The following is a 24,602-nucleotide window of genomic DNA, read 5'->3' on the forward strand; positions in this document are numbered from 1 at the left end:
TACTTTTTGGAATTAACAATATGAGTAAAAAAACATCCATTAGCAAAGGCGATTCTTAACATTTGAATCGGTTTTCTGACCTATGCATGCTTCATTTGGATCGGTTTGTGCTGCAACAGATGCACTCATATCTTACGCATCAGTGCCCGGGTTCAAATGTTTATTGGTGAGTCGTTACATCCCTATTGTTAACCATCATTTTCCGTATCAGTCAATAATCCTCTGAGAATGTTGCATGTAATAACAGGTATTACTGTGCAAATATGTAAACTAAGCATTTGCCGTAGTTTGCTTCAGGTTCAAGAATGTTCGAAGCTTTGTTACAGCATATTTCTGCATTAAAAGACGCTCTGAGGTGTGTGTTTAAGTTGACGAAAGCTGTGAGGACCTCCCCATTTATGTTGATCAGGGCCACAGTATGGCTTAACTGCTGACATCACTGAAATGAAAAGCTGCCGTTTGGAGGCCACACAGGTGACAACAACTGAAAACTCGTAAAGATGAGATGGTTCGTTGTACAGCTTTTTCTTCTATTAAAGTGAGATGTAATAAGCAATTCGGTACATGCTTTTGTGAACGGGCTTGTACAGGATTAATTTCCTTGGAATTTTCAAGTAAACATTTCTGTATTCTGTCTTTCCTGCACTCGCCATGACAGTTTCATGATTCTGCCCCTTCACAAAAGTGGTTTTGTAGCCTAGCCATGCGTTTCCCAAACTGTACAGACCAAGCCAATTCCACCTTACCCCAGCCAGCTGAGCCACCCTCAACCAGGCCACCACATTCTCCTCGACCCCCGCCCCCACCTCCAGCTCTGCTGCTCTTCCTCCCGCCTGCCCCGTGTTCATGCCCAAGCTTAGGCTGGTCCACCACAGTCAGTCAGGCAGGCTGTAGTGTTGCGGGAGTGACGCTCCAGTTCCCCGCCTGTGCCGCATGGCCGCACTCATTAGTGGCATTAAGCGCTTGAGCGACGCTCCCCGGCTGGGTTCCCTGAAGAACGAGAGCAGCTGTGTGGGGTCCGGCCACTGAGCTGAGCCCCCCCCCCCCCCCCCCCCCCCCACACAGTCCCCTCAGCTCACTGTGCCCCCTGTCCCACGCTGCATGTCTCAGCACCTCTGGGAAGGGCCTGTGGGGCATGCTTGTGGGAGCCAGGGTCCAGCAACGAGTCCGAAGCGCTGGAGATCAACAGCTGCAGCGCATTCCCAGGGACTAACACTCTCAATGACTGGACACACACACACACACACACACATACACATTCCTTCAATTGACAAGCATTTCACTATACCCGCAATAACATCTGCTAAACACGTGTATGTGATAAATCCATTTTGATTTGAATTGTATAGATTGTGTGAATAGGTACATCATGTTTTTTTGTTGTTGTTGGTATATGAGTTTGTGTTGGGCTTTTTCTCTTCCTGTGTCTTAGAAATCACAGAATGGTGCTGTAGCCTCCAGTATTATTCCCCCAGCTTCAAGGGCACTGCGGTTTGAACATACCACTATCCAATTAGATTCTCCATTCCTCCTCTCACTCCAGCCTTGACAAAGCGTACAGGACTACACAGAACTGAAATTCCATCTTGTTCCCTCATAAATGACGTTCACTGTGGTTGTGATGGCAGAGTTTGCCATTCCTTTTCATGAAACACGGTCTGATCTCTAGATAACTTCCTGTCACCCATCCACTCACTCGGTGGAGTAGACAACGCTTGCACGAGGCACAGTTACATATCGATGTCCCTGATCCTTTGTTTTTTGATCAGTCCCTTTGAGTCTGGGGGTGGCAGGGGTCCAGTGTTGAGGGGTCACAGAGTGTGAACACTGCTGGGCACCAACAGCCAACATCCCTTCCCCTTTAACTCTACATTACCTGTCACCTTGCTTCCCTCCTGATTTGTTTCACACCGGCTGGCTAAACAGGGACAGAAAACGGGCAGCCATTGTTGCAGCGAAAATGGACTGCTGCTGTCAGATGGGGAGCTGGTGAATTGCATTTCTGCTTGAAGGCCAGGTTTTTAGGCAAAGTCTGTTGTTGCGTTCTCTTTTTACCATAGACCCCAGGCACAAAAGAGCCCCAGCAAGAATTTTTCTGAATCCATAATAGTTTTGTACAACAACAGCTCAGGGAAGAAAGAAAATCTATTAACTGTACTCTCTCACCAACAAGGCCTTCAGCTCAAGTACCAGAGTCCCACTAAAAGGAGACTTGACCTCAGGGAGCTAGTCTTCGGCTTGTAACACAGCTGGGGTGTCTTTGTGGAGGGAATTAAAATGTTTCCTTTGAATAGGCATCGGAGCTTGGCGCTCGCTGCGTTTTGCCCATTCTGTTCTGGTATTGATTTTCATCAATCCAAGTGAGTAATTTTCCCCCCTCTGATATTAGTGTACTTGCAGTAGCAAGGACACACACAGAATTGTACGGAATCTTTACTTATTACTATTATTTTTCTTCCACCTCTCCTACTCATATACCAAAACCAATGGCTATACGTTTAATAGATTACTTGTGCTTTTTGAGCTGATACTTTTTAATTAAATTTTTAAGACCAGCACACAATCTCATAACGTCTCTATGACCACAATATTTCAGTATTTAATGGTCAATAGAATTTTTAGAAGTAGAAGAACCATAGCTCGATTTCTAAAGTTGATGACACAGAAATGTGGATTCTTCAAAACTAAATGAGAGAACCCATGTCAACTTTGTTAAACGGGCAGTGCAGTCAACATGATTTTCATGTTTTCTTGATATTTCCCCACTATGAGGTTGAAATAACTCTGAAATTGTACAAATTATGATATTTTACTAGTGTAAGAGCTTTTTGTATTTGAATTTAAGCATGTTTAGGTGGGATGGAGTTTTTGGCTCACCGCACGACATCACAATCTGATTGTATTATTCTGACCAATATCCAGTCACTGTTTATTTGCATAGTGTATCCTCCTACTTTGAAGGGGTAAGCGGGGTAGGTCTTATCTGCCAATCAGGGCTGTGTATGTAGAAATATTGACATTTGTATCAACACAACCACATGACCAGATTGAGCATTTCGATGGCAAAAGGAGGATCAAGGAAATAAATTAAAAATATATATTTTGAGTTATTTTAATGAAGTAAACACCCACTGATGATTTCAAAATAAAATAAAAATGACTGCATAGGGGCTTTAATATGGCTGCTCCCACCTCAATCTTGCCATTCATACAAAATGCATTGGTTATTCTACTATTGTTTCAGCGAGAACTTTACCTTTCTAGTTGCTGGTGTTATGTATTTTTTGTATTTAGAAAGATGCTAGCCACAGTGGAAGAGAAGGCTGTACCTGGTGAAAGCCAACGTTTTTTCTTTTCTCTCTCTCTCGACAAATAAACACGTTTGTGCTATAGAAATATTTCCCTCCTAAAAGAGACGATAAATACCATCTTGTGCAATGCATTCCATTTATACAATGGCGCTAGACACTCTTTCTCTTTTTGACATTTTGGTTTTATGTGTTCAGCCTTTTTCATCTAGGACCTTGCTACCATGAGAAAACAATATTTTTATTGTGTCCATTTTAAATGGCATCTCTCAAAGGATACAACTCAACTCTTACCATGTGACATGTTGGATAAACCTCTAACCCTGTCGTGTTACAGTTGGCTAGATTTTCTATTTTTGGGGGCCCTGGTCAGCCCATAAGACCCTTGTTTAAATCCAGGGTTCCTGTTCTACATGTGATATAGTGTTGGTCTACAGTCAGTCAGTCGGTAATATCCATAAGAAAAAAACTTTTACCCTGGTGGTCCCTTTTATTAAGCTAATCAAGGGTGCTTCTGTAGTTTTCCCCACCACTGCACACGAATGTAGGCAAGCAATGTGGCCAGCAACTGCTTGGAAAGTGTGTGTATTTGCGTGTGTGTTTGCGAGCTCATGGCAGTGGGCTCTTTTGGCCTCAGATGGCAAGAAAGCAGGCTTTTCATGCCCTGCAGTCGCAACAAATTAATAAGACATTCGGTGTTGCCCAGCCTTCCTCTTGACTGCCTGTTCTCTGCTGCATGACGAGAGCTGTCCTTGGCTCTCCACTACAGTCCCATTCTAAATGGTGAAATTAATCAAACAAGCCTCTTGATAAATGCTCTCTTACAAGTATCTGCTTCAATGTTTTAATGTGATGACACCGCTTCATAGGCTTTTGAGGAAGTATGTCAAACGAGAGGTCAAGTAGCATTTAGCTTGTCTTTTGATACGTTTTGGATATTTTAGCTTTAGCCTAGCCCTATGCTGTGGCTGGTGTATTCAAGTTTTCAACCATAGTTACAATACTCTGCTCTAGAACAATAGCGACTGTAGTGATTTATTTCATATTTATATGTCAACATCCCAAATATGTTTCATTCACAGCATCAATCTAGTGAGTCTTGTGAATTCAATTTATAATTGAAAAAATTGTTTGTGGTGGTACATTTGATCATATGAATAACCTCTATCGTCTTGTCAGATTTGCAAATGTTTTTTGTGAACAATTTGTTTTTATTAGATCACAAAGGCAATACAATAAAAATAAGAAAAAAATATTTGCCTCCTTTTTAACCCAGCCCTCCCAATCCCTAACAATGCATACTATAAAAAAAAATGTAACTCCCAACATAAAAATGTCCTGAAAATAAGCCAACCATTTCCTTATATGAAGGTCATGTGGTGGCAACCGGTGCTGGACAGGTTTTTTGGCACCAGTCAGCCAAGCCGTGCGCTGGTTGTCATTCAGCTGCATACCTGATCTGTCATTAACAGAGAGATTGATTCAAGGGGTACAGTTTTATCAATCGTGTCAGAGAGAATACTGTCCTCCGGAACTCATCAGAACAATCCCATATCATATGTTTATATGTGTCAAGTTTATTGAGGGAACATAGGTCACAGTTTGGGCTTGGAGACTGTTTCGCATGAAATGTTACAAGTGGTGTCAAGTATGACCTATGAGCTTCAAATGAATTAACTGATGGTGTGGGTTCTTTTTGAGTGAAATATATTCTCCCAGACATTCTCCCAATCAATAGCCTCATCAATAGTCATCCTTTTGTCCACGCTTTTAACAATTGAAAGAGCTTTCCGCTTGAGTAATTGAAGTTGAGAGTAAATGACTGACACAACCTCGGTGAATTGTTTTACGTTCCCATCCAATCACAGGGTGCCTTCCCAAACACGTACCCCATGGGGTCCCATAGGTGCTCACCCTAGTCTAAGATGAAGAAAGAGCGATGACCCCGGCAAACTGAAAACTAAGGAGACCCTCTGAGTTAAATGCATGTATTTCCTCTCGATTATTGACCCATTTTGCAGACCAGACTTTTGACTCAAATGCTTTAGTACCTGAAGTAACAGCCTGGTTATGCCACAGAGGGGTATGGAGATGCCTCTTCCAGTTACACCTATTCACTTCTCAACCCACCCCAAATTATATTTAGTATTAGAGATAATGTGACCATAGTATAACATGCATTTCCTAATAGTTATGCCAGAAAATAACCCGTATTGTAATCTAATAGGAAAAAACGAGTTCCAGCGTAACTTGAAAAACTGGTGGGAAATTATAACATTTTCTAATGCAAGTCCCCAAAGATCCGGTTTGAGGTACCGGATCTTTGGATGTTTTCCATTCTAAAGGTATTTACGTACAAGTTTATCAATCCTATCAACCTTAACCAATAACCTAGTGGTGGAAAGAGTGGAATCGTCATTGCTTAGGAAGTTAATACGTGGCAACACTCATCTTTATGGAAGCAACCGTTGTTTGTAAGGAAGCAGGCAACTTCTCCCAAATGTTTAGATCTCGTTCAACCTCTTTGTAAATGTTCTCATAATTCAACTTCACCAAACCATGCAGAGATGGTTTGTATATTAAAGATGCACTATGCGGAAATCGGCATTTCTTCGTTGCTAAAATTCTAATAGTTCACCTAATTTCAGTTTGTGACAAAACAAGCAAGTATTGTGTAGAGGTGTGTATTTCACTGTGAAATATATTTTCCATAAACAAACATTTTTTTTTCAGCTGTTTGAAGGTGGTGTACAAAACCGAAAGTAAAAGACGCAAAAACGAAACGTAAGAACGGCAAGCATAGAAATAGCGCACATAGAACATATATCTATAACACACATTTCTATGTGAATTTGGTCAGGTCGCCCAAAAAGTTACATATTGCAGCTTTAATGCCCAAATAAGTGGACTGGGTTTTAACAGGATTTATTAAGTGAAGTGAAACTTTATTGGCTGCTTCATTGAGCAACATTTAATGTTGACTTATATCCTGACAGCAATCTTCAAATGTGGATAATAAAGATGAGACTGAATTCTCAATATCTATCATATCTAAGAGGATATCATACGTGTTTAGAGATATGAGAGGATAATTTAATCGCTATAGGAGAAGCAATTACCTTCTGCCACAAATGCGGCTCTAGAGAGAGAATGAATGTCGGGGATAAGCCATCCCCTTGTCTACATCCACGAAAAATAGGAAATGGACTTGATCGTATGTCATTTGTAGACACCATGGCAAAAAGTTTAGCATACGATCCATGAACCGTATTGATAAAATGCTTTCCCAAACCAAATTTCCTTAAGACCGCCCACAATACTGCCATTTGAGCCTGTCAGAAGCCTTTTCGGCATCTAGTGACAGCACTGTGTGTCCAACTGTTGTGTTTCATGTATTCCGTGCATTCAATTATGCACTTTTGAATTATTGCGATTGTAGCAAGTGTCCACAAATTCAGATATAAATGAAACCTCAGTCTCAATATGAATGCAACATTCAGGCTTGCCTGCTTTCTGGTCCAATTCCTTTCAAGTTTTTGGAGATAAATAGTTCGTTTTTTCATAAAGAAAACGAACAATAGCCGTTTTTCTTTCTCACTTGTGTGAAAAAGAGCTTTGAGTCAAGGAGGGAGTCAGCAGGAGGGGGGCAGGCAGGCATCGTGATCGTTTAGTCTGCCCAGGGGACAAGCTCCACAGTGTCACTGCTGCCCATATTCGGTGGCTGAGCAAGGAGGGCCAGGTGGTGGTGCAGAGTGCGGCACAGTCAAGCGTGGACGCAGCGCATGCTGACATTTGCCTTCCCGACTGCTGCAGGGGGAGGAAAAATCTGCTTTTCCATATGCTTCTGCTCGTTCCCCCCCCCCCGCACACTCTTCCTGGGTCCCGGGCAGATGGCTCCCTGAACATTGTTTACCTTGAGTGGCGGTTGTAGATGAAGTGTGTCCATAAGCATTCCCATTCCGCCCAGTTTCCCCCCCTCTCCTTAGCCAAGGAGCCGGTCGGAATGCTCACACACACACACACACGCACACTTGTATAAACAGGTACATTCTCACAAAGCTACATACCCATCTCGTCACATTTTCCCCATCGCATACAGATTCCAGAAAAAACGTATCGTATTTCTCTGACTCGTTCTCTCATTCTACCAGGAACTACCCTGTCCACACTTGTTTGCAATGTGTTGTGAAGTGTGGACATATGGCCCCCTCCCTGATGGCTGTTTTAGTTCTAGACAGACAGGCCTCCAGATGTTTCCAGTGTGGCGGCTGGAGGGACAGATGCTTTTGGCTAGACTGGGGGGGACCATCACTCCATTCAATGGTCCCTAGGCGTAACCCCGCCCCGCTCGGTCACAGAGACCATCACAGTGCCAGGCAAAGAACATCCCTCGGCCATAAATCCGAGTAATTATCATCAATATTTGATGTTTGACATTCTCAGTCGATGTTTTAGCAGGGTCACTAACTGATTCTGAAGAGAGAGACCGTCCACATCCTCAGCCTGCCATAGTTACACACTTGTCCTGATCTCTGTTGTGGGTTTACAAACTGGGTCATACTCAATGTTAGTGAGTATTGATATTTGACTCATTTGTAAAATACAGTATTCATTTGTAAAATACATTTATACTTGGTAGCGGTAGCTAGCGCTAGTCGGCTGTACCTGCGCCAAAAGATTTCATCCTATAGCTTGTTCTCCATCTTTTTCAAGTGACCCAACATGTTTTCAGTACTTACGCTGAGTGTGCGTTAAAAGTGTTCAGGTTCCACACTGCTATGTGTCTGAACGTCAGACGGCCAGGTCACGCGTGTCAAGGTCCTTCTTCCCTCAGTTTGGCAGAACCCAGTGGTGGACTGACTGCTCATTGAATACAGCTTTTAATCTTGTACTGAGCCTAAAATACCTTTTTACAAAGGACTGATTTCTTCAGGGAGCATGTGCAAGTCCTATGTGTTTGTTTTTAGCAGGGAAAGGGTGGGCAGGAGGGTCGATTGTTTTCACAACGATAACCTTGGGTTAAGGGTCATGTCGTCCATGTCTCGCTCACCTTGCCCTTGTAATGCTGGGTCAGAGCCAGAAGCGGACTGGCCTCATTGGCTTGGGGAGTAGGGCAGCAGCAAGTGGTCCACTGCTAACTGAGCCGTCTGTCTGGTCGGGGTGAAGTCCTCAAGGTAGCTTAACCTCCTCTAACCATGCACATGCTGGTTTGGTTTACTTATGGTACATGCAGCTATGGCAATCTCTGTTTGATACCATTTATATGATGAAATCGGTACTGTAGGTACTGCAGGTAGCCCCATATCCTGTCACCCAAATTTTTATTTTTATTTTATTTCACCTTTATTTAACCAGGTAGGCTAGTTGAGAACAAGTTCTCATTTGCAACTGCGACCTGGCCAAGATAAAGCATAGCAGTGTGAACAGACAACAACACAGAGTTACACATGGAGTAAACAATAAACAAGTCAATAACATGGTAGAAAAAAGAGAATCTATATACAATGTGTGCAAAAGGCATGAGGTAGGCAATAAATCGAATAATTACAATTTAGCAAATTAGCAAATTTAGCAAATTAGCAAATTAACACTGGAAATATTAACAATGTCACATAGTTATAGTCATAAAGATGTCACAAACTGACATTGAACACCTAAGATGATCACATTTCTCATGTCTTCGAATTAGAAAATCACAAATGAACAGAGAGAGACAGGCAGTGAAGAAAAATGGCAATCAGGTAGCTAGCACGGCACCCACCTTTTCCCATATCTGATAGTCTTGTAACACTGATTAAGGTACTCATGAGAAGTTTGTGTTAAATCACGGTTAAGCAGCTTGCTGTCTCCCGGAGCATGAAAAAAGATGGATAAATTGTGTAAATGGTGTGAGTTATGGTTTAGGGGAGGGGGAGGGGCAGGGGCAGGAAGGAAAACAGGCACAGAGGGTGCTTTCTTTCATCTCGTCAGCCTTGGGTCCTCTCACTTGTTTTGTTCATTAATGCCTAATGTGACGGAACACCACTTGTCTCTCCCTTCACAAATGACACTGATGACAACGGAATAGGAAAGGATGGGCTGCTGGAAGAATTGTTAATTGTTTATTGCTTGTAATGTTAGCACTAGGTCCTAGCATGTAAAATCAGCAAAAAAAGAAACTTCCCTTTTTCGGGGACCCTGTCTTTCAAAGATAATTTGTAAAAATCCAAATAACTTCACAGATCTTCATTGTAAAGGGTTTAAACACGGGTTCCCATGCTTGTTCAATGAACCGGGGCGGCAGGTAGCCTAGTGGTTAGAGCGTTGGACTAGTAACCGAAAGGTTGCAAGATCGAAACCCTGAGCTGACAAGGTAAAAAATATATTTCGTCCTGCACCTGAACAAGGCAGTTAACCCACTGTTCCTAGGCCGTCATTGAAAATAATAATTTTGTTCTTAACTGACTTGCCTAGTTAAATAAAGGTTCAAAAACATAAGCAATTAATGAACATGCACCTGTGGAACGGTCATTAAGACACTAACAGCTTACAGACGGTAGGCAATTAAGGTTGGTCAGTTATGAAAACTTAGGACACTAAAGGGGCCTTTCTACGGACTCTGAAAAACACCAAAAGAAAGATGCCCAGGGTCCCTGCTCATCTGCGTGAACGTGCCTTAGGCATGCTGCAAGGAGGCATGAGGACTGCAGATGTGGCCAGAGCAATAAATTGCAATGTCCGTACTGTGAGACGCCTAAGACAGCGCTACAGGGAGACAGGACGGACAGCTGATACCTGCGGGACAGGTATAGGATGGCAACAGCAACTGAGTTACACCAGGAACGCACAATCTCTCAATCAGTGCTCAGACTGTCCGCAATAGGCTGAGAGAGGCTGGACTGAGGGCTTATAGGCCTATTGTAAGGCAGGTCCTCACCAGACATCTCCGGCAACAGCGTCACCTATGAGCAAAACCCACCGTTGCTGGACCAGACAGGACTAGCAAAAAGTGCTCTTCACTGACGAGTCGCGGTTTTGTCTCACCAGAGGTGATGGTCAGATTTGCGTTTATCATCGAAGGAATGAGTGTTACACCGATGACTGTGCTCTGGAGCTGGATCGATTTGGAGGTGGAGGGTCCATCATGGTCTGGGGCGGTGTGTCACAGCATCATCGGACTGAGCTTGTTGTCATTGCAGGCAATCTCAGCTCTGTGCTTTACAGGGAAGACATCCTCCTCCCTCATGTGGTACCCTTCCTGCAGGCTCATCCTGACATGACCCTCCAGCATGACAAGCCATACTGCTCGTTCTGTGCGGGATTTCCTGCAAGACAGGAATGTCAATGTTCTGCCATGGCCAGTGAAGAGCCCGGATCTCAATCCCATTGAACACGTCTGGGACCTGTTGGATCGGAGGGTGAGGGCTAGGGCCATTCCCCCCAGAAATGTCCGGGAACATCTCACAGCAAGAATTGGCAAATCTGGTGCAGTCTATGAGGAGGAGATGCACTGCAGTACTTAATGCAGCTGGTGGCCACACCAGATACTGACTGTTACTTTTGATTTTGATTCCCGCTTTGTTCAGGGACACATTATTCCATTTCTGTTAGTCGCATGTCTGTGGAACTTGTTCAGTTATGTCTGTTGTTGAATCTTGTTATGTTCATACAAATATTTACACGTTAAGTTTGCTGAAAATAAACTTAGTTGACAGTGAGAGGACGTTTCTTTTTTTGCTGAGTAAAGAAAATAAAAATATGAACACCACTTCAAATTAGTGGATTCGGCTATTTCAGCCACACCCGTTGCTGTCAGGTGTATAAAATCAAGCACACAGCCATGCAATCTCCATAGACAGACATTGGCAGTAGAATTAGCAATTTATTTATTTATTTAATATATATTTTTATTTAACCTTTATTTAACTAGGCAGTTAGATTTGTTATGTCATTTAGGTGAAATTTGGAAACAAAAGGGGGCTATCCCTAAGAATTAAGAACAAATTCTTATTTACAATGACGGCCAAACCTGGACGAAGATGGGCAAATTGTGCACCGCCCTATGGGACTCCCAATCACGGCCAGATGTGATGCAGCCTGGATTCGAACCAGGGACTACAGTGACGCCTCTTGTACTGAGATGCAGTGCCTTAGACTGCTGCGCCACTTGGGAGGCCTTACTGAAGAGCTCAGTGACTGTCAATGTGGCACCGTCATAGGATGCCACCTTTCCAACAAGTCAGTTTGTCAAATTTCTGCCCTGGTCAACTGTGAGTGCTGTTATTGTGAAGTGGAAACTTCTAGAAGAAACAACAGCTCAGCCGCAAAGTGGTAGGCCACACAAGCTGACAGAACGGGTTCGCCGAGTGCAGAAGAGCACAGTTCGTAAAAATCGTCTGTCCTCGGTTACAACACTCACTACCGAGTTCCTAACTGCCTCTGAAAGCAATGTCAGTACAAGAACTGTTCATTGGGAGCTTCATGAAATGAGTTTCCATGGCCGAGCAGCCGCACACAATCCTAAAATCACCATACGCAATGCGAAGCGTTGCCTGGAGTGGTGTAAAGTTTGCCACCATTGGATGCCAGGACAACGCTACCTGCCCGAATGCATAGTGCCAACTGTAAAGTTTGGTGGAAGGGATAATAGTCTGTGGCTGATTTTCATGATTCGGGCTAGGCCCCTTAGTTCCATTGAAGGGCAATCTAAACGCTACAGCATAAAATAACATTATAGATGATTCTGTGCATACAACTTTGAGGCAACAGTTTGGGGAAGGCCCTTTCCTGTTTCAGCATGACAATAGCCCCGTGCACAAAGCAAGGTCTATACAGAAATGGTTTGTCGAGATCGGTGTGGAAGAACTTGACTGGCTTGCACAGAGCCCTGACCTCAACTCCATCGAACATCTTTGAATTGGAATGCTGACTTCAAGCCAGGTCTAACCCCCCAACATCAGTTTCCAAACTCACTAATGCTCTTTTGGCTGAATGGAATCAAGTCCCCGCAGCAATGTTCCAACATCTGGTGAAAAGCTTTCTCAGAAGTGTGGAGGCTGTTTTATCAGCAAAGGGTGGACCAACTCCATATTGATCCCCATGATTTTTGAATGAGATGCTCTACGAGCAGGTATCCACATACTTTTGGTCATGTAGTGTATCTTCTGTGTGTGTGTTTTGTGTTTGATTTCATCAAGACAACCATGTGTATTTAATGATGTCAGATGTGTCAAGAAGAAGTATCTTATCACTCGTTCGCCTCTTAGGCCCCGATTTGCCCTGTGTTTCAACTATTTCTAAGCATTACATCCCCTTCATTTTGTAGATAAGAACTGAGTAGAGAGATGTACTTAGTTTGTCTCAGCCAGCCACATCCCATGGTTTGAGTGTTAGACTAGTGCACCGAGCTGTCAGTCTCCTGAGGACTCCCCAACTATAATCCCTCTGTGCTTGTCCCTGCTGGCCTGCTCTGCACTGACGACTGCCTCCCTCTTGCTCAGTTGGGACGGTCATGGAGGAGTAACAGCTGGCCCAGAGAGCCATCTCTCCCTAAAACAGCGGAAACTTCTCCAGCTGTCAACTGCTCTCTCCCATATGACCCGGCTCTTTTTCCAGCTGCCGCCCTGGCCTGCCGCACGTTAACCCACTTCCACCGCAGGAGACCATGCTCGCAGTTTTCTCTGGTGTGTGTGTCTGTGTGCTGCTGGGACCGGGACTGGCCCCCCACGAAGAAGGCCACCCCAGCACATAATGGGTTGAATGCCACCCCTGGCGCCCTGAACAAGCTATTAGGCTCTGGTCCCACAGGAGACTGAGATACACTTTAGGTGTTGATTTTTCTCTGGCGACCTCGGAGAACTTGGCTCGTACGTGACTCGTACGTAGCTCATGCAGTTTAAAGTTTCAAAATGCCTTTGTTGCACCAAGCTACATTGATACGGACAAACTCTTGCAAGGTGACAACATGCAAAAAAAAGTAACACATTTTCACTGCACTCGACATACTAAATGAAGAGTAAGCGCATCTTAGCGGAAACCTTTGTCAGTGCATATACAGTGTATTCGAAAGTATTCAGACCCATTGACTTTTTCCAAATTTTTGTTACGTTACAGCCTTATTCTAAAATTAAAATAAATAAAATCCCTCATGAAAAAAACACAGTCATGAGGTAGAAGGATTTGTCCGTAGAGCTCCAAGACAGGATTGTGTCAAGGCACAGATCTGGGGAAGGGTACCAAGAACACAGTGGCCTCCATCATTCTTAAATGGAAGAAGTTTGGAACCACCAAGACTCTTCCTAGAGCTGGCCCCACCCCCCAAATGGGGGGGGGGGGGGGGGGGGGGGAAGAGAGCCTTGATCAGGGAGTTGACCAAGAAGTCGATGGTCACTCTGACAGAGTGGGCAGACGGAAGCCACTCCTCAGTAAAAGGCACATGACAGCCTTTTACAGTATTCTACCTTAATACCTTGTCCCTGTTAGATGTGTTAATATTTCTGGGGGTGGATTATCCCTGATGTCATCTGTGCGCGACGTATGCTTGTTGTTAAACGCCGGAAGCTGAACGTTAGACTTCGGTTTATTGTTTTTGTCAAGCTGACAGTGTTTCTATATACTTTTATTTTATTTTGGATCCTGTGGCTCTGTTGGGCTTAGTTGCTGTGAGCGCTGCTGCCTGTCCGGGGATCCCTCCAAATTCCACAGAGGGGGAGGTACACTGAAGCCCAGCTAACCTAGCTGGCTCGGCGGGCTCAAATGGAGGTTGCTATTGAACATGGCCAGCGCTGCAGGAGCTGTGTTTACTTTGCTTTGTTCCGGGACAATGTTGACCGCGCCGCCTTTCAATGTAGCAACTGTTTGCTTGCGGAGGACTACAGGGGCAAAGCGGCTACTCTTAGCAAGCAAGTAGCAAACCTTACACAAGCTACTGGGGAATCCACGCCCGCCTACATTTTTCTTTTCTTCCACCCCAGTAGCCGGACGCCGCTCTGGTCTGGTGGAAGTTTCACCGCCGTGTCGGCTCTCCACAGTCGACTGGCCGGGGCTCAGCAGGGTTCCATCCCCGAAGGCGTCTCCCCCTTTCCTGGAGAACGGAGCTGTTCTCGGCCCAACTCGCCGTGGAAGTCGAAGACGGTGTCCTCTGGCAACGGGGGTCTCCTTGGAGATGGAACTGACACAGACCAGAAACAGCTTTGCTGCCCTGGATCCAGAGGTTCCAGGAATACACTGTATAGGATACAGTTAAAAAAACCTCAAACTGTAACCAGTGCCTGCAACCTGGATCAGGTTGTCAGTCAACCTACCAGGGTAGTTACAAACAGCGCAGGAATTAAATCAACATGTATTGATCATCTTTACTAATGCTGCAGAAATTTGCTTTAAAGCAGTATCTAAATCCATAGGATATAGTGATCACAATATAATAGCCATATCTAGGAATACCAAAGTTCCAAAGGCTGGGGCTAATATAGTGTATAAGAGGTCATACAATAAGTTGTGTAGTGATTCATATGTTGATGATGTAAAGAATATTTGCTTGTGTAATGAGGAGCAACCAGACGCTGCACTTGACACATTTATGAAATTGCATGACCTTTATGCATTTATGAAATTGCTTATTCCAGATACTATTAACCACGCGCCCATTAAGAAAATGACTGTAAAAACTGTTAAAACCCCTTGGATTAATGAGGAATTGAAAATTGTATGGTTGAGAGGGATGAGGCAAAAGGTATGGCAAATTAAGTTTGGCAGCCCAACTGATTGGCAGATGTACTGCAAATTAAGAAATCATGTGACTAAGCTAAATAAAAAATAAATAAATAAACTATACTATGAAACAAAGATGAATGATAGTAAAAAGCTTTGGAGCACCTTAAATTACATTTTGGGGAAAAAAGCCAACTCGGCTCCTTCATTCATTGAATCAGATGGCTAATTTATCACAAAACCCACTGATATTGCCAACTACTTTTCATAACTTTTTTATTTTATTTTTAAATTTTTTCCCCTTTTCTCCCCAATTTTCGTGGTATCCAATTGCTAGTAATTACTATCTTGTCTCATCGCTACAACTCCCGTACGGGCTCGGGAGAGACGAAGGTCGAAAGCCATGCGTCCTCCAAGGCACAACCCAACCAAGCCGCACTACTTCTTTAACACAGCGCGCCTCCAACCCGGAAGCCAGCCACACCAATGTGTCGGAGGAAACACCGTGCACCTGGCCCCCTTGGTTAGCGCGCACTGCGCCCAGCCCGCCACAGGAGTCGCTGGAGCGCGATGAGACAAGCAAATCCCTACCGGCCAAACCCTCCCTATCCCGGACGACGCTAGCCCAATTGTGCGTCGCCCCACGGACCTCCCGGTCGCGGCCGGCTGCGACAGAGCCTGGGGGCGAACCCAGAGACTCTGGTGGCGCAGTTAGCACTGCGAGGCAGTGCCCTAGACCACTGCGCCACCCGGGAGGCCTTTTCATTACTTTTTCATTGGCAAGATAAACAAACTTCGGGATGACATGGCAGCAACAAACGCTGACACTACACATCCAAGTATATCTGACAAAATTATGAAAGACAAGAATTGAACTTTTGAATTCCGTAAAGTCAGTGTGGAAGAGGTGGAAAAAAGTATTGTTGTCTATCAACAATAACAAGCCACTGGGGTGTGACAATCTGGATGGAAAATTACTGAGGATAATAGCGAATGATATTGCCACTCCTATTTGCCACATCTTCAATTTAAGCCTACTAGAAAGTGTGTGCCCTCAGGCCTGGAGGGAAGCTGAAGTCATTCCGCTACCCAAGAATAGTAAAGCCCCCTTTACTGGCTCAAATAGCCAACCTATCAGTATGTTACCAACCCTATAGTAAACTTTCAGCACGCATGCAGGGAAGTACACACAACAAGCACGGCACTTACGCAAATGACTGATGATTGGCTGAGAGAAATTGATGATAAAATGATTGTTGGGGGCTGTCTTTTTAGACTCCAGTGCAGCTTTTGACATTATCGATCATAGTCTGCTGCTGGAAAAACGTATGTTATGGCTTTACTCCCCATGCTATAATGTGGATGAAGAGTTACTTGTCTAACAGAACACAGAGGGTGTTTTTTAATGGAAGCCTCTCAAACACAATCCAGGTAGAAGCAGGAATTCCCCAGGGTAGCTCTTTAGGCCCATTTTAAAAAGCAATCTTTGAGTAAGGCCAGTGTGTCTATGTATGCGGATGACTCAACACTATACATGATAGCTACTACAGCAACTGAAATGACTGAAACACTTAACAAAGCGCTGAAGTTAGTTTCGGAATGGGTAGCAAGAAATAAGTTAGTCCTAAATATTTCCAAAACTAAAAGCATTGTATTTTGGACAAATCATTCAGTAAACCCTAAACCTCAACTACATCCCGTAATGAATAATGTGGAAATTGAGCAAGTTGAGGTGACTAAACTGCTGGGAGTTACCCTTGATTGTAAACTGTCATGGTCAAAACATATTGATACAACAGTAACTAGGATGGGGAGAAGTCTGTCCATAATAAAGCATTGCTCTGCCTTCTTAACAACACTATCAACAAGGCAGGTCCTACAGGCCCTGGTTTTGTCACATCTGGACTACTGTTCAGTCGTATGGTCAGCTGCCACAAAGAGGGACTTGGGAAAATTGCAGTTGGCTCAGAACAGGGCAGCATGACTGGCCCTTAAAAGTACACGGAGATCTAACATTAATGATATGCATTTCAATCTCTCATGGCTCAAAGTGGAAGAGAGATTGACTTCCTCATGACTTGTTTTTGTAAGAGGTGTTGACAAGCTGAAGGTACCGAGCTGTCTGTTTTTAAAATACTAGCACACAGCTCGGACACTCATACATACCCCACAAGACATGCCACCAGAGGTCTCTTCACAGTCCCCAAGTCCAGAACAGACTATGGGAGGCGCACAGTACTACATAGAGCCATGACTGCATGGAACTCTGTTCCACATCAGGTAACTGATGCAAGCAGTAGAATCATATTTAAAAAGCAGGTAAGAATACAACTTAAGGAACAGCAGGGAAGTAACACAACTATGAAGTAACACAAGCACAGGCACAGACACATGCATACAAACACATGATAACATACGCACTATACACACACATACGCATGGATTTTGCGTTGTAGATATGGCCTTGGCAGAAGCTAATGGGGATCCATAATAAATACAAATATAGCATGTTTGGGGTTTGCCAAAAGGCACCTAAAGGACCATGATGAAACCCAAGCTTGAACTCGTTGGCCTGCATGCCAAATGTCACGTCTGGAGGAAACCTGGCACCATGCCTACGGTGAAGAATGGTGGTGGCAGCATCATGCTGTCGGGATGTTTTTCAGCGGCAGGGACTATGAGACTAGTCAGGATCGAGGGAAAGATGAACGGAGCAAAGTACATAGAGACCCATGATGAAAACTTGCTCCAGAGCGCTCAGGACCTCAGACTGGTGCAAATGTTCACTTTCCAATAAGACGACGACACTAAACACACAGCCAAGACAACGCAGGAGTGGCTTCGGGCCAAGTCTCTGAATGTCCTTGAGCGGCCCAGCTAGAGCCAGGACTTTAACCCGATTTGAACATCTCTGGAGAGACCTGAAAATAGCCTGACAGAGCTTGAGAATATCTGCAGAGGAGAATGGGAGAAACTCCCCAAATACATGTGTCCCAAGCTTGTAGCGTCACACCCTAGAGGACTCGAGGCTGTAATCGCTGCCAAAGCTGCTTCGACAATGTACTGAGTAAAGGGTCTGAATACTTATGTAAATGTGATATTTGCAACAAAAAAAAAATAATCCTTTTTGCTTTGTCATTATGGGGTTTGTGTGTAGATTGATGGGGAGCCTGTTAATCAATTTTAGAATAAGACTGTATTGTAACAATGTGGAAAAAGTCAAGGGGTCTGAATACTTTCCGAATGCACTGTACATTTCACCTGTTTTAATAGTTGCATTTGAAAATGTCAAGTACTCATGAGTAATCGAATACAAACCTTGAGTTAGGCGCGAGTACTCGATTCCAGTCTCGAGTTTAAGACGACAAAAATCTTGTACATTGGAGGTAAACAACTCTTCCTTTTTGTGCCTTGCAGGAACAACATCGAAAATGATCAAGCTCAGGGAGGAGCCCAGCGACTATGCAGACCAGTCCAAAGGGAAGAGTCCGGTCAACAACAGCACACTGGTCCCGGTCAAAGGCATCAACAACCTAGGAAACACCTGCTTCTTTAACGCAGTTATGCAGGTGCGGTCATTATGCGATTGGTTTGTATACCGTAAACATTGTGTCACTGGTGAGGCTGCTTATGAAATGCAACCATAGGGATAAGGTCATGTCGAAGAGAGTCTTTACCACCGGTGTAATGAAAGTCATTGCATACCTTACAGAACTATTTATAACTTGTCCGAAATATCCAGATCAACTAGCCCATGTCAGCTCACATTTTCTTGCTAGGTTTGTTAGCCCGTAGATTTTTTTTTCTAATGTTTGAGTCACTCAAATATCACACGAATAAACATGGCGAAATGTATAGAATTGCAAGAAAATTAGCTTTAATAAGGCGAAATGTTCTCTGCAACCCATAACAAAATGTGTAGAATTGCTGGAAATGAGCTTTAAACCTGCAACATTTTCTCTCCCCCAACAAGAGAGGTGTCATAAACGGGGCTTGTGCCCATAGAAATAGATGTGGCGTGGGAAGCCCTGGTCTAGGGAACGGTGTACTGTAAACATGGCGGCTGGTCAAACTGCCATGTCAAGTGCGGCTCCTCCCTATAGTAAAATACCATAACATACCAGGCATCAGCAACACAAATAAACAGGTTCTGCCATAATTCCATCGGTCATATTTTTTTATGTCTTTACAATACAGCTGTATAGGCAAGGACAAGTTATGCATATGTAGTACAAGGGTATTTTAAATGCATATGTGTGACTTATCTATCCACAGGGGAATAGGAGTGGTATGGAACACATTCTCTATGTTGCAGTGCGTATTGGCTGTCTGTTCTTGGGGATTTGAAACTTACATTCCCATCCCGTTTTCTGCCATTTTGTTAATCACCTTCTGAAGCTCTCTCGTGATTGAAACCAGACCGAACATTCTTTCTTTACACGTTTTTTCCCCCCTGTCTCTTTCTATTCTCATTGTCTCCTTCAAAATTGCAATTTTGCTGGTGAAACAGCATAATTGTCAGAGAGAAAGCTCACACTGCTGAAGTCATTGTGTCTTTTCCATAGCAACTGTCTTCATTGCCAGGATGTGACAAAACAACTGTCGCTTGAAAGGGATGAAAGAGATGCTGCAGTAATATGATGGGACAATGGTGGCTCTGGGCAATCCTTTCTGTGTTTCAGTCACAGCTCATCGTTTCTTTGGAAAGGGCTTTTTTAGCATAATGGTATTTTAGGCTAACACCTGCCAGTTTCTTAGAATTAAGAGATTTTTTTGAATTGTAGACTTTCTAGTTTTTTTTTGCATTTGCAATAATTTTCAGTTTTAATCATTTTTTTGTGAAGGGATGATGAAATAAAAAGGAAGAAGTGCAGGAAGATGTTAAATCATGAGTCTTCTAACTGATAAGAAATTATTCTGTCCTGTCAATACGGGGGGAAAACGATGATGACTAAATTAATGGTAAATCGTTAATAGCTAATTAATAGCTGATAGCTGATTTCTGTCCATCAGAATCTGTCCCAGACTCACATGCTGAACGACCTGATACAGGATGTGAAGGCGAAGGGACACAAGCTGAAGATCTGCCCCCCTGCCGAGTCAAACGTGGTACGTTCCACCCTCATCCGCTTGGTGTGGTCCAGTCCACCACTATAGTCTTTTACTCTACATGGCACAGGAAGTCACTTATTACTGTCAATATGGGTGGTTATTTTTATTAATAGCATACAGGCTATCGTAAATAACCCTTGAGTCATGTTGTACCCCCCCCTCGCGTCTCCAGTCATCTGTAGAATGCAGTCCAGCCCCTTCAGGCTTTCCATGGTAGTGCAACAATTTATGAAATACATGCCTTGTCTAACACTCGTATGTTTTCGCACTCACTCTCTTATTTCCTGGGGTTGTCCTTCAGGGGGCGTTGACGGTGACTCTGCCCAGCCCAGAGCCCCTGACCTCGGCCATGTTCCTCTTCCTACACAGCGTGAAGGAGTCTGGGAAGGGCTCTGTCAACCCCAAGATCCTTTTCAACCAGCTCTGCCAGAAGTAAGAGTCTACATTGTTCTGCATTTGTCTTTTGTTTTATTTTTTTGGCCATCTCGCAGCATTGGTGTTGATGGTGCCGGAACCCAGTATAGGCTATTGTATAGCCATGGGTGTGGACTTAACCTGCTTCCTGTGCTGGTCCATGCTAAAATATATTTTATGAAAAGAACATATGAGGGCTGCCCTGTAGGGTGCCAGAGGAGACACTGAAAGGTTGGCTAAAGCTTTCCTGATTATATTCTCTTTCATTGTGTACTAATGACAAACGTGATCACCAAGAGATATCAATAGATTTCGTTGCCATCAATTCTTCCTTACTTGAGTGATGGAATCGCCGCTGCACAGAAACATTGCCCTGTGGTTGCAGCGTTGGCGATGCATCAATGTTGGACACAGCCTCATATGCAGACAAGCTGCCCTGCTCCCAAGGATCGAGGTCAGCGTTCCCCAACTGGTCTGGCACTTCTCCATTGCCGTGGCAACAGTCAACCACACAATACAGGCAGGGGCCACAGCTTTTACCTGCACTGTTGTCAAGCTGCCATGGCGACCACTTCAGAGAAGAGGTTGTCTCAACCTGCTGGACCCTACCAGCACCTGGTCCATCCAGTCTTCAGTCCACCCTGCTTCCCAGCGCTGCTCAACACTAAACCCATTAACACCAATGCACTCCACACGGAACGGACAATAGACCTCACTGCACAAAATGGCTCTGATGCACTCTGCTTCCAGCTGCAATCAAAACAGCATGGCATGTCCTTGTTCTCTTTAACACGCCGCACCACCTGTGATGGGGTTTGAACCTGAGCATGGTAAACCGGGCTGAGTGGCTGGCCCAGGCAGCCCTCCCAGTTTCATGGTGAAAGCTTATGAACACGGTCCCCTTTGAACATGCTGAACGGTTGGTTAGGTCTCTCTTTAAACGTGTGGTGAATGGTTGGTTGGCTCTTGTTGTTGGAACATGCTGAACGGCTGGTTTGGCCCAGGCTGGCTGTGGTGTGTGGAGCCTGTTGGGTTAGGTAGGACCGGGCTCTGTACAGTTGGCTGTGTCTGGGTGGAATGGGGAACGTTTGGGTGGCTGGAGCGCGGAGACTGTCGGCCGGCTGGGTGCCTCTGGCGGGTCCAAGTAGCCGGCCTTTCATCTGCCCAGGTGTGTGTGAGCAATGCCACCCCTCACCTGGTACCACCTCACCTCAATGCCACCCCTCACCACCTCACCTCAGTGCAGCGCACATGCACTCAGCCGGGCGTACACATAGGCACAACAGGCATGCACGTGCACCAACACACATTCACCCAGTAGACCTCATTTCATGCCCTTCCTCACGCTCATATGCACATGCCTTTATTCAAACCCTTCTTCCATGCACACATTGACTCGACACATACAAATGCACATGCTTACACACCTCATTCCATGTTTCTACGCACACCTATGACCTGCCCTCGCTCTCCCGTACTTCACAAACAAACTCTACATCTCTCTCCTCATTCTGTCTGTAACTGCATGTCAGTGGGGCAGGGTCAAGAGTCGCTCCCCTATACAGGGACATTCTCCTGATGCTGTTTATGATATTTCTCCTGCAGCGTGTTGACCTTCGGGATGGCAAAAGCCATATACACACTAGGCTGTGTGTGCATGTCCAATCCTCGTCTTTATTACCCGAGGTCTCGTAGCTCAGCGGCGTGTTGACGGCCCTGACCTAGGAATGTGCACCCTAGTGCTTAACGACCCACAGTTTTGTTAAACTGGCTACGTGGATAGGACCCCACGGTGAGTGTTTTTCCTTGGTATTTAAGGCAGATTGAGCCTAGTGTGTTGTGTTGTGTTCACCCTTGACCAGCTGAGTCACTCCCTGCCTGGCCTGCCCTTCTGGCTGCCCCGCTATACCCAAAGCCAGGCCTCCTGTGCCAGCTGGACGTGTCAGGCTCGGACCAGCGCCAGGCCCAGTGGTTTGGAGGGTCAACACCACACACTGTTTCTGGTGCCAGTGAGAGACTCAGCTTGTACCCAGACCCGCCAACTGGGCCTGTGCTGCTGCGGTGGGGGATGTGTGTATGGTGCACGATAGGAAAAAGCGCTACAATTTATTCCGATGTAAATTGTCATGACTTTGGGCCTGTCATTAAAGCTTAATCGAGAGAATCTTGCGTATGCTTACACAGGAACACTTTTACCCCCCCATTTTCCTTACACTAGCATTCAGTTCAAGAATTATACATACACAATACGAACACACACACACACACACACACTTGCACAAATGCACTCTGCAAACACACACACACACACATACACACTGACTGACCTTCTTTCATGAGCTATTTCTACCGACCTGTGTGTAAGTCCAACACATTAGGAAAATAGCAGGGTACAACAATGGGCCACATCTCTAGCAGGCAGCCACACAAAGGCACATGGCCACACAGGTCTGTACATGCACGGACGATCTCCTGCCGCTGAAGCATTGAAGAACAGGCATTCTCGCAGGGAAGGTCACATTCAGCTGGTCTCACAATGCCTGATAAATAATGTCCACAGAGCTGCAGCTGCCTATACAGGGCATTCATTCGATTTCTGATGTTACGTATCACACTTTTGTCTGTCCTTGTGAGGAATAGTCTATATGTGAATGAATGAAAAGATTCAATGCACTCATACGTGTAGGGAGGTGGATAAAAAGCTGCATTCAAGGATGTGAGTATGGCAGAAGAGCGAAAGACGTGGCTAAGAAATAGACCTACACTTATTAAAAGGAATGTCTTTTTAGAAATTATTTCTTGTGGCGCTGTGACTCTGTGAAATGTGATTACATATGAGCCAGGGTGTTCTATAAGTCAGATAAGTGTTGATTTTTATGTTAAAGATGTGTTTTTTTTTTGTTTGTTTTTTACATGGATAATAATGAGTGTTTTTTACATGCTTGTGCTGGATAGATAAGTGGCTTTTATTATGTGAACATGTGTTTCGATGTGAAAGCGACTCAATGTACACTACCGTTCAAAAGTTTGGGGGTCACTTAGAAATGTCCTTGTTTTTGAAAGAAAAGTGTATTTTTTGTCCATAACATCAAATTGATCAGAAATACAGTGTAGACATTGTTAATGTTGTAAATGACTATTGTAGCTGGAAACGGCAGATTTTTTATGGAATATATACATCGGCGTACGCTATACGCTTTTCTTTCAAAAACAAGGACATTTCTAAGTGACCCGCAAACTTTTGAACGGTAGTGTACATTTAGTCGCTTTCACATCATCAGCAGCCCATTATCAGCAACCATCACTCCTGTGTTCCAAGGGCACGTTGTGTTAGCTAATCCAAGTTTATCATTTTAAAAGGCTAATTGATCATTAGAAAACCTTTTTTGCAATAATGTTAGCACAGCTGAAAACTGTTGTCCTGATTTTAAAGAAGCAATAAACTGGCCTTCTTTAGACTCGTTGAATATCTGGAGCATCAGCATTCGTGGATTCGATTAGTCTCAAAATGGCCAGAAACAAAGACCTTTCTTCTGAAACTCGTCAGCCTATTCTTGTTCTGAGAAATGAAGGCTATTCCATGCGAGAAATTGCCAAGAAACTGAAGATCTTGTAAAACGCTGTGTACTACTCCCTTCACAGAACAGCGCAAACTGGCTCTAACCAGAATGGAAAGAGGAGTGGGATGCCTCTGGTGGCATTGTCATGCTGGAGGGTCATGTCAGGATGAGACTGCAGGAAGGGTACCACATGAGGGAGGAGGATGTCTTCCCTGTAACGCACAGCGTTGAGATTACCTGCAATGACAACAAGCTCAGTCCGATGATTCTGTGACACACCGCCCCAGACACACCGCCACTCCACCTCCAAATTGATCCCGCTCTGGAGTACAGGCCTCGGTGTAACGTTCATTCCTTCGATGATAAACGCGAATCCGACCATCACCCCTGGTGAGACAAAATCGCGACTCGTCAGTGAAGAGCACTTTTTGCCAGTCCTGTCTGGTCCAGTGACGGTGGGTTTGTGCCCATAGGCGACGTTGTTGCCGGTGATGTCTGGTGAGGACCTGCCTTATGCAGA

General features: G+C 44.5%; 1 protein-coding gene across 3 annotated transcripts in view; it reads left to right on the plus strand.

Moving 5' to 3' along the window:
- LOC129837310 (ubiquitin carboxyl-terminal hydrolase 45-like) overlaps positions 1-24,602 on the plus strand; it is a 43,556-nt gene that overhangs the window by 7,261 nt on the left and 11,693 nt on the right. For all 3 annotated transcript variants that reach the window (XM_055903366.1, XM_055903365.1, XM_055903367.1), the window contains 3 exons: positions 18,414-18,565; positions 20,010-20,105; positions 20,410-20,540. In XM_055903366.1, the coding sequence (XP_055759341.1) occupies positions 18,414-18,565; positions 20,010-20,105; positions 20,410-20,540 (379 nt within the window). The remainder of the gene's footprint in view (positions 1-18,413; positions 18,566-20,009; positions 20,106-20,409; positions 20,541-24,602) is intronic.

Source organism: Salvelinus fontinalis, chromosome 38 (genome assembly GCF_029448725.1).
Source record: "Salvelinus fontinalis isolate EN_2023a chromosome 38, ASM2944872v1, whole genome shotgun sequence".
In the NCBI taxonomy this organism is placed as follows: domain Eukaryota; kingdom Metazoa; phylum Chordata; class Actinopteri; order Salmoniformes; family Salmonidae; genus Salvelinus; species Salvelinus fontinalis.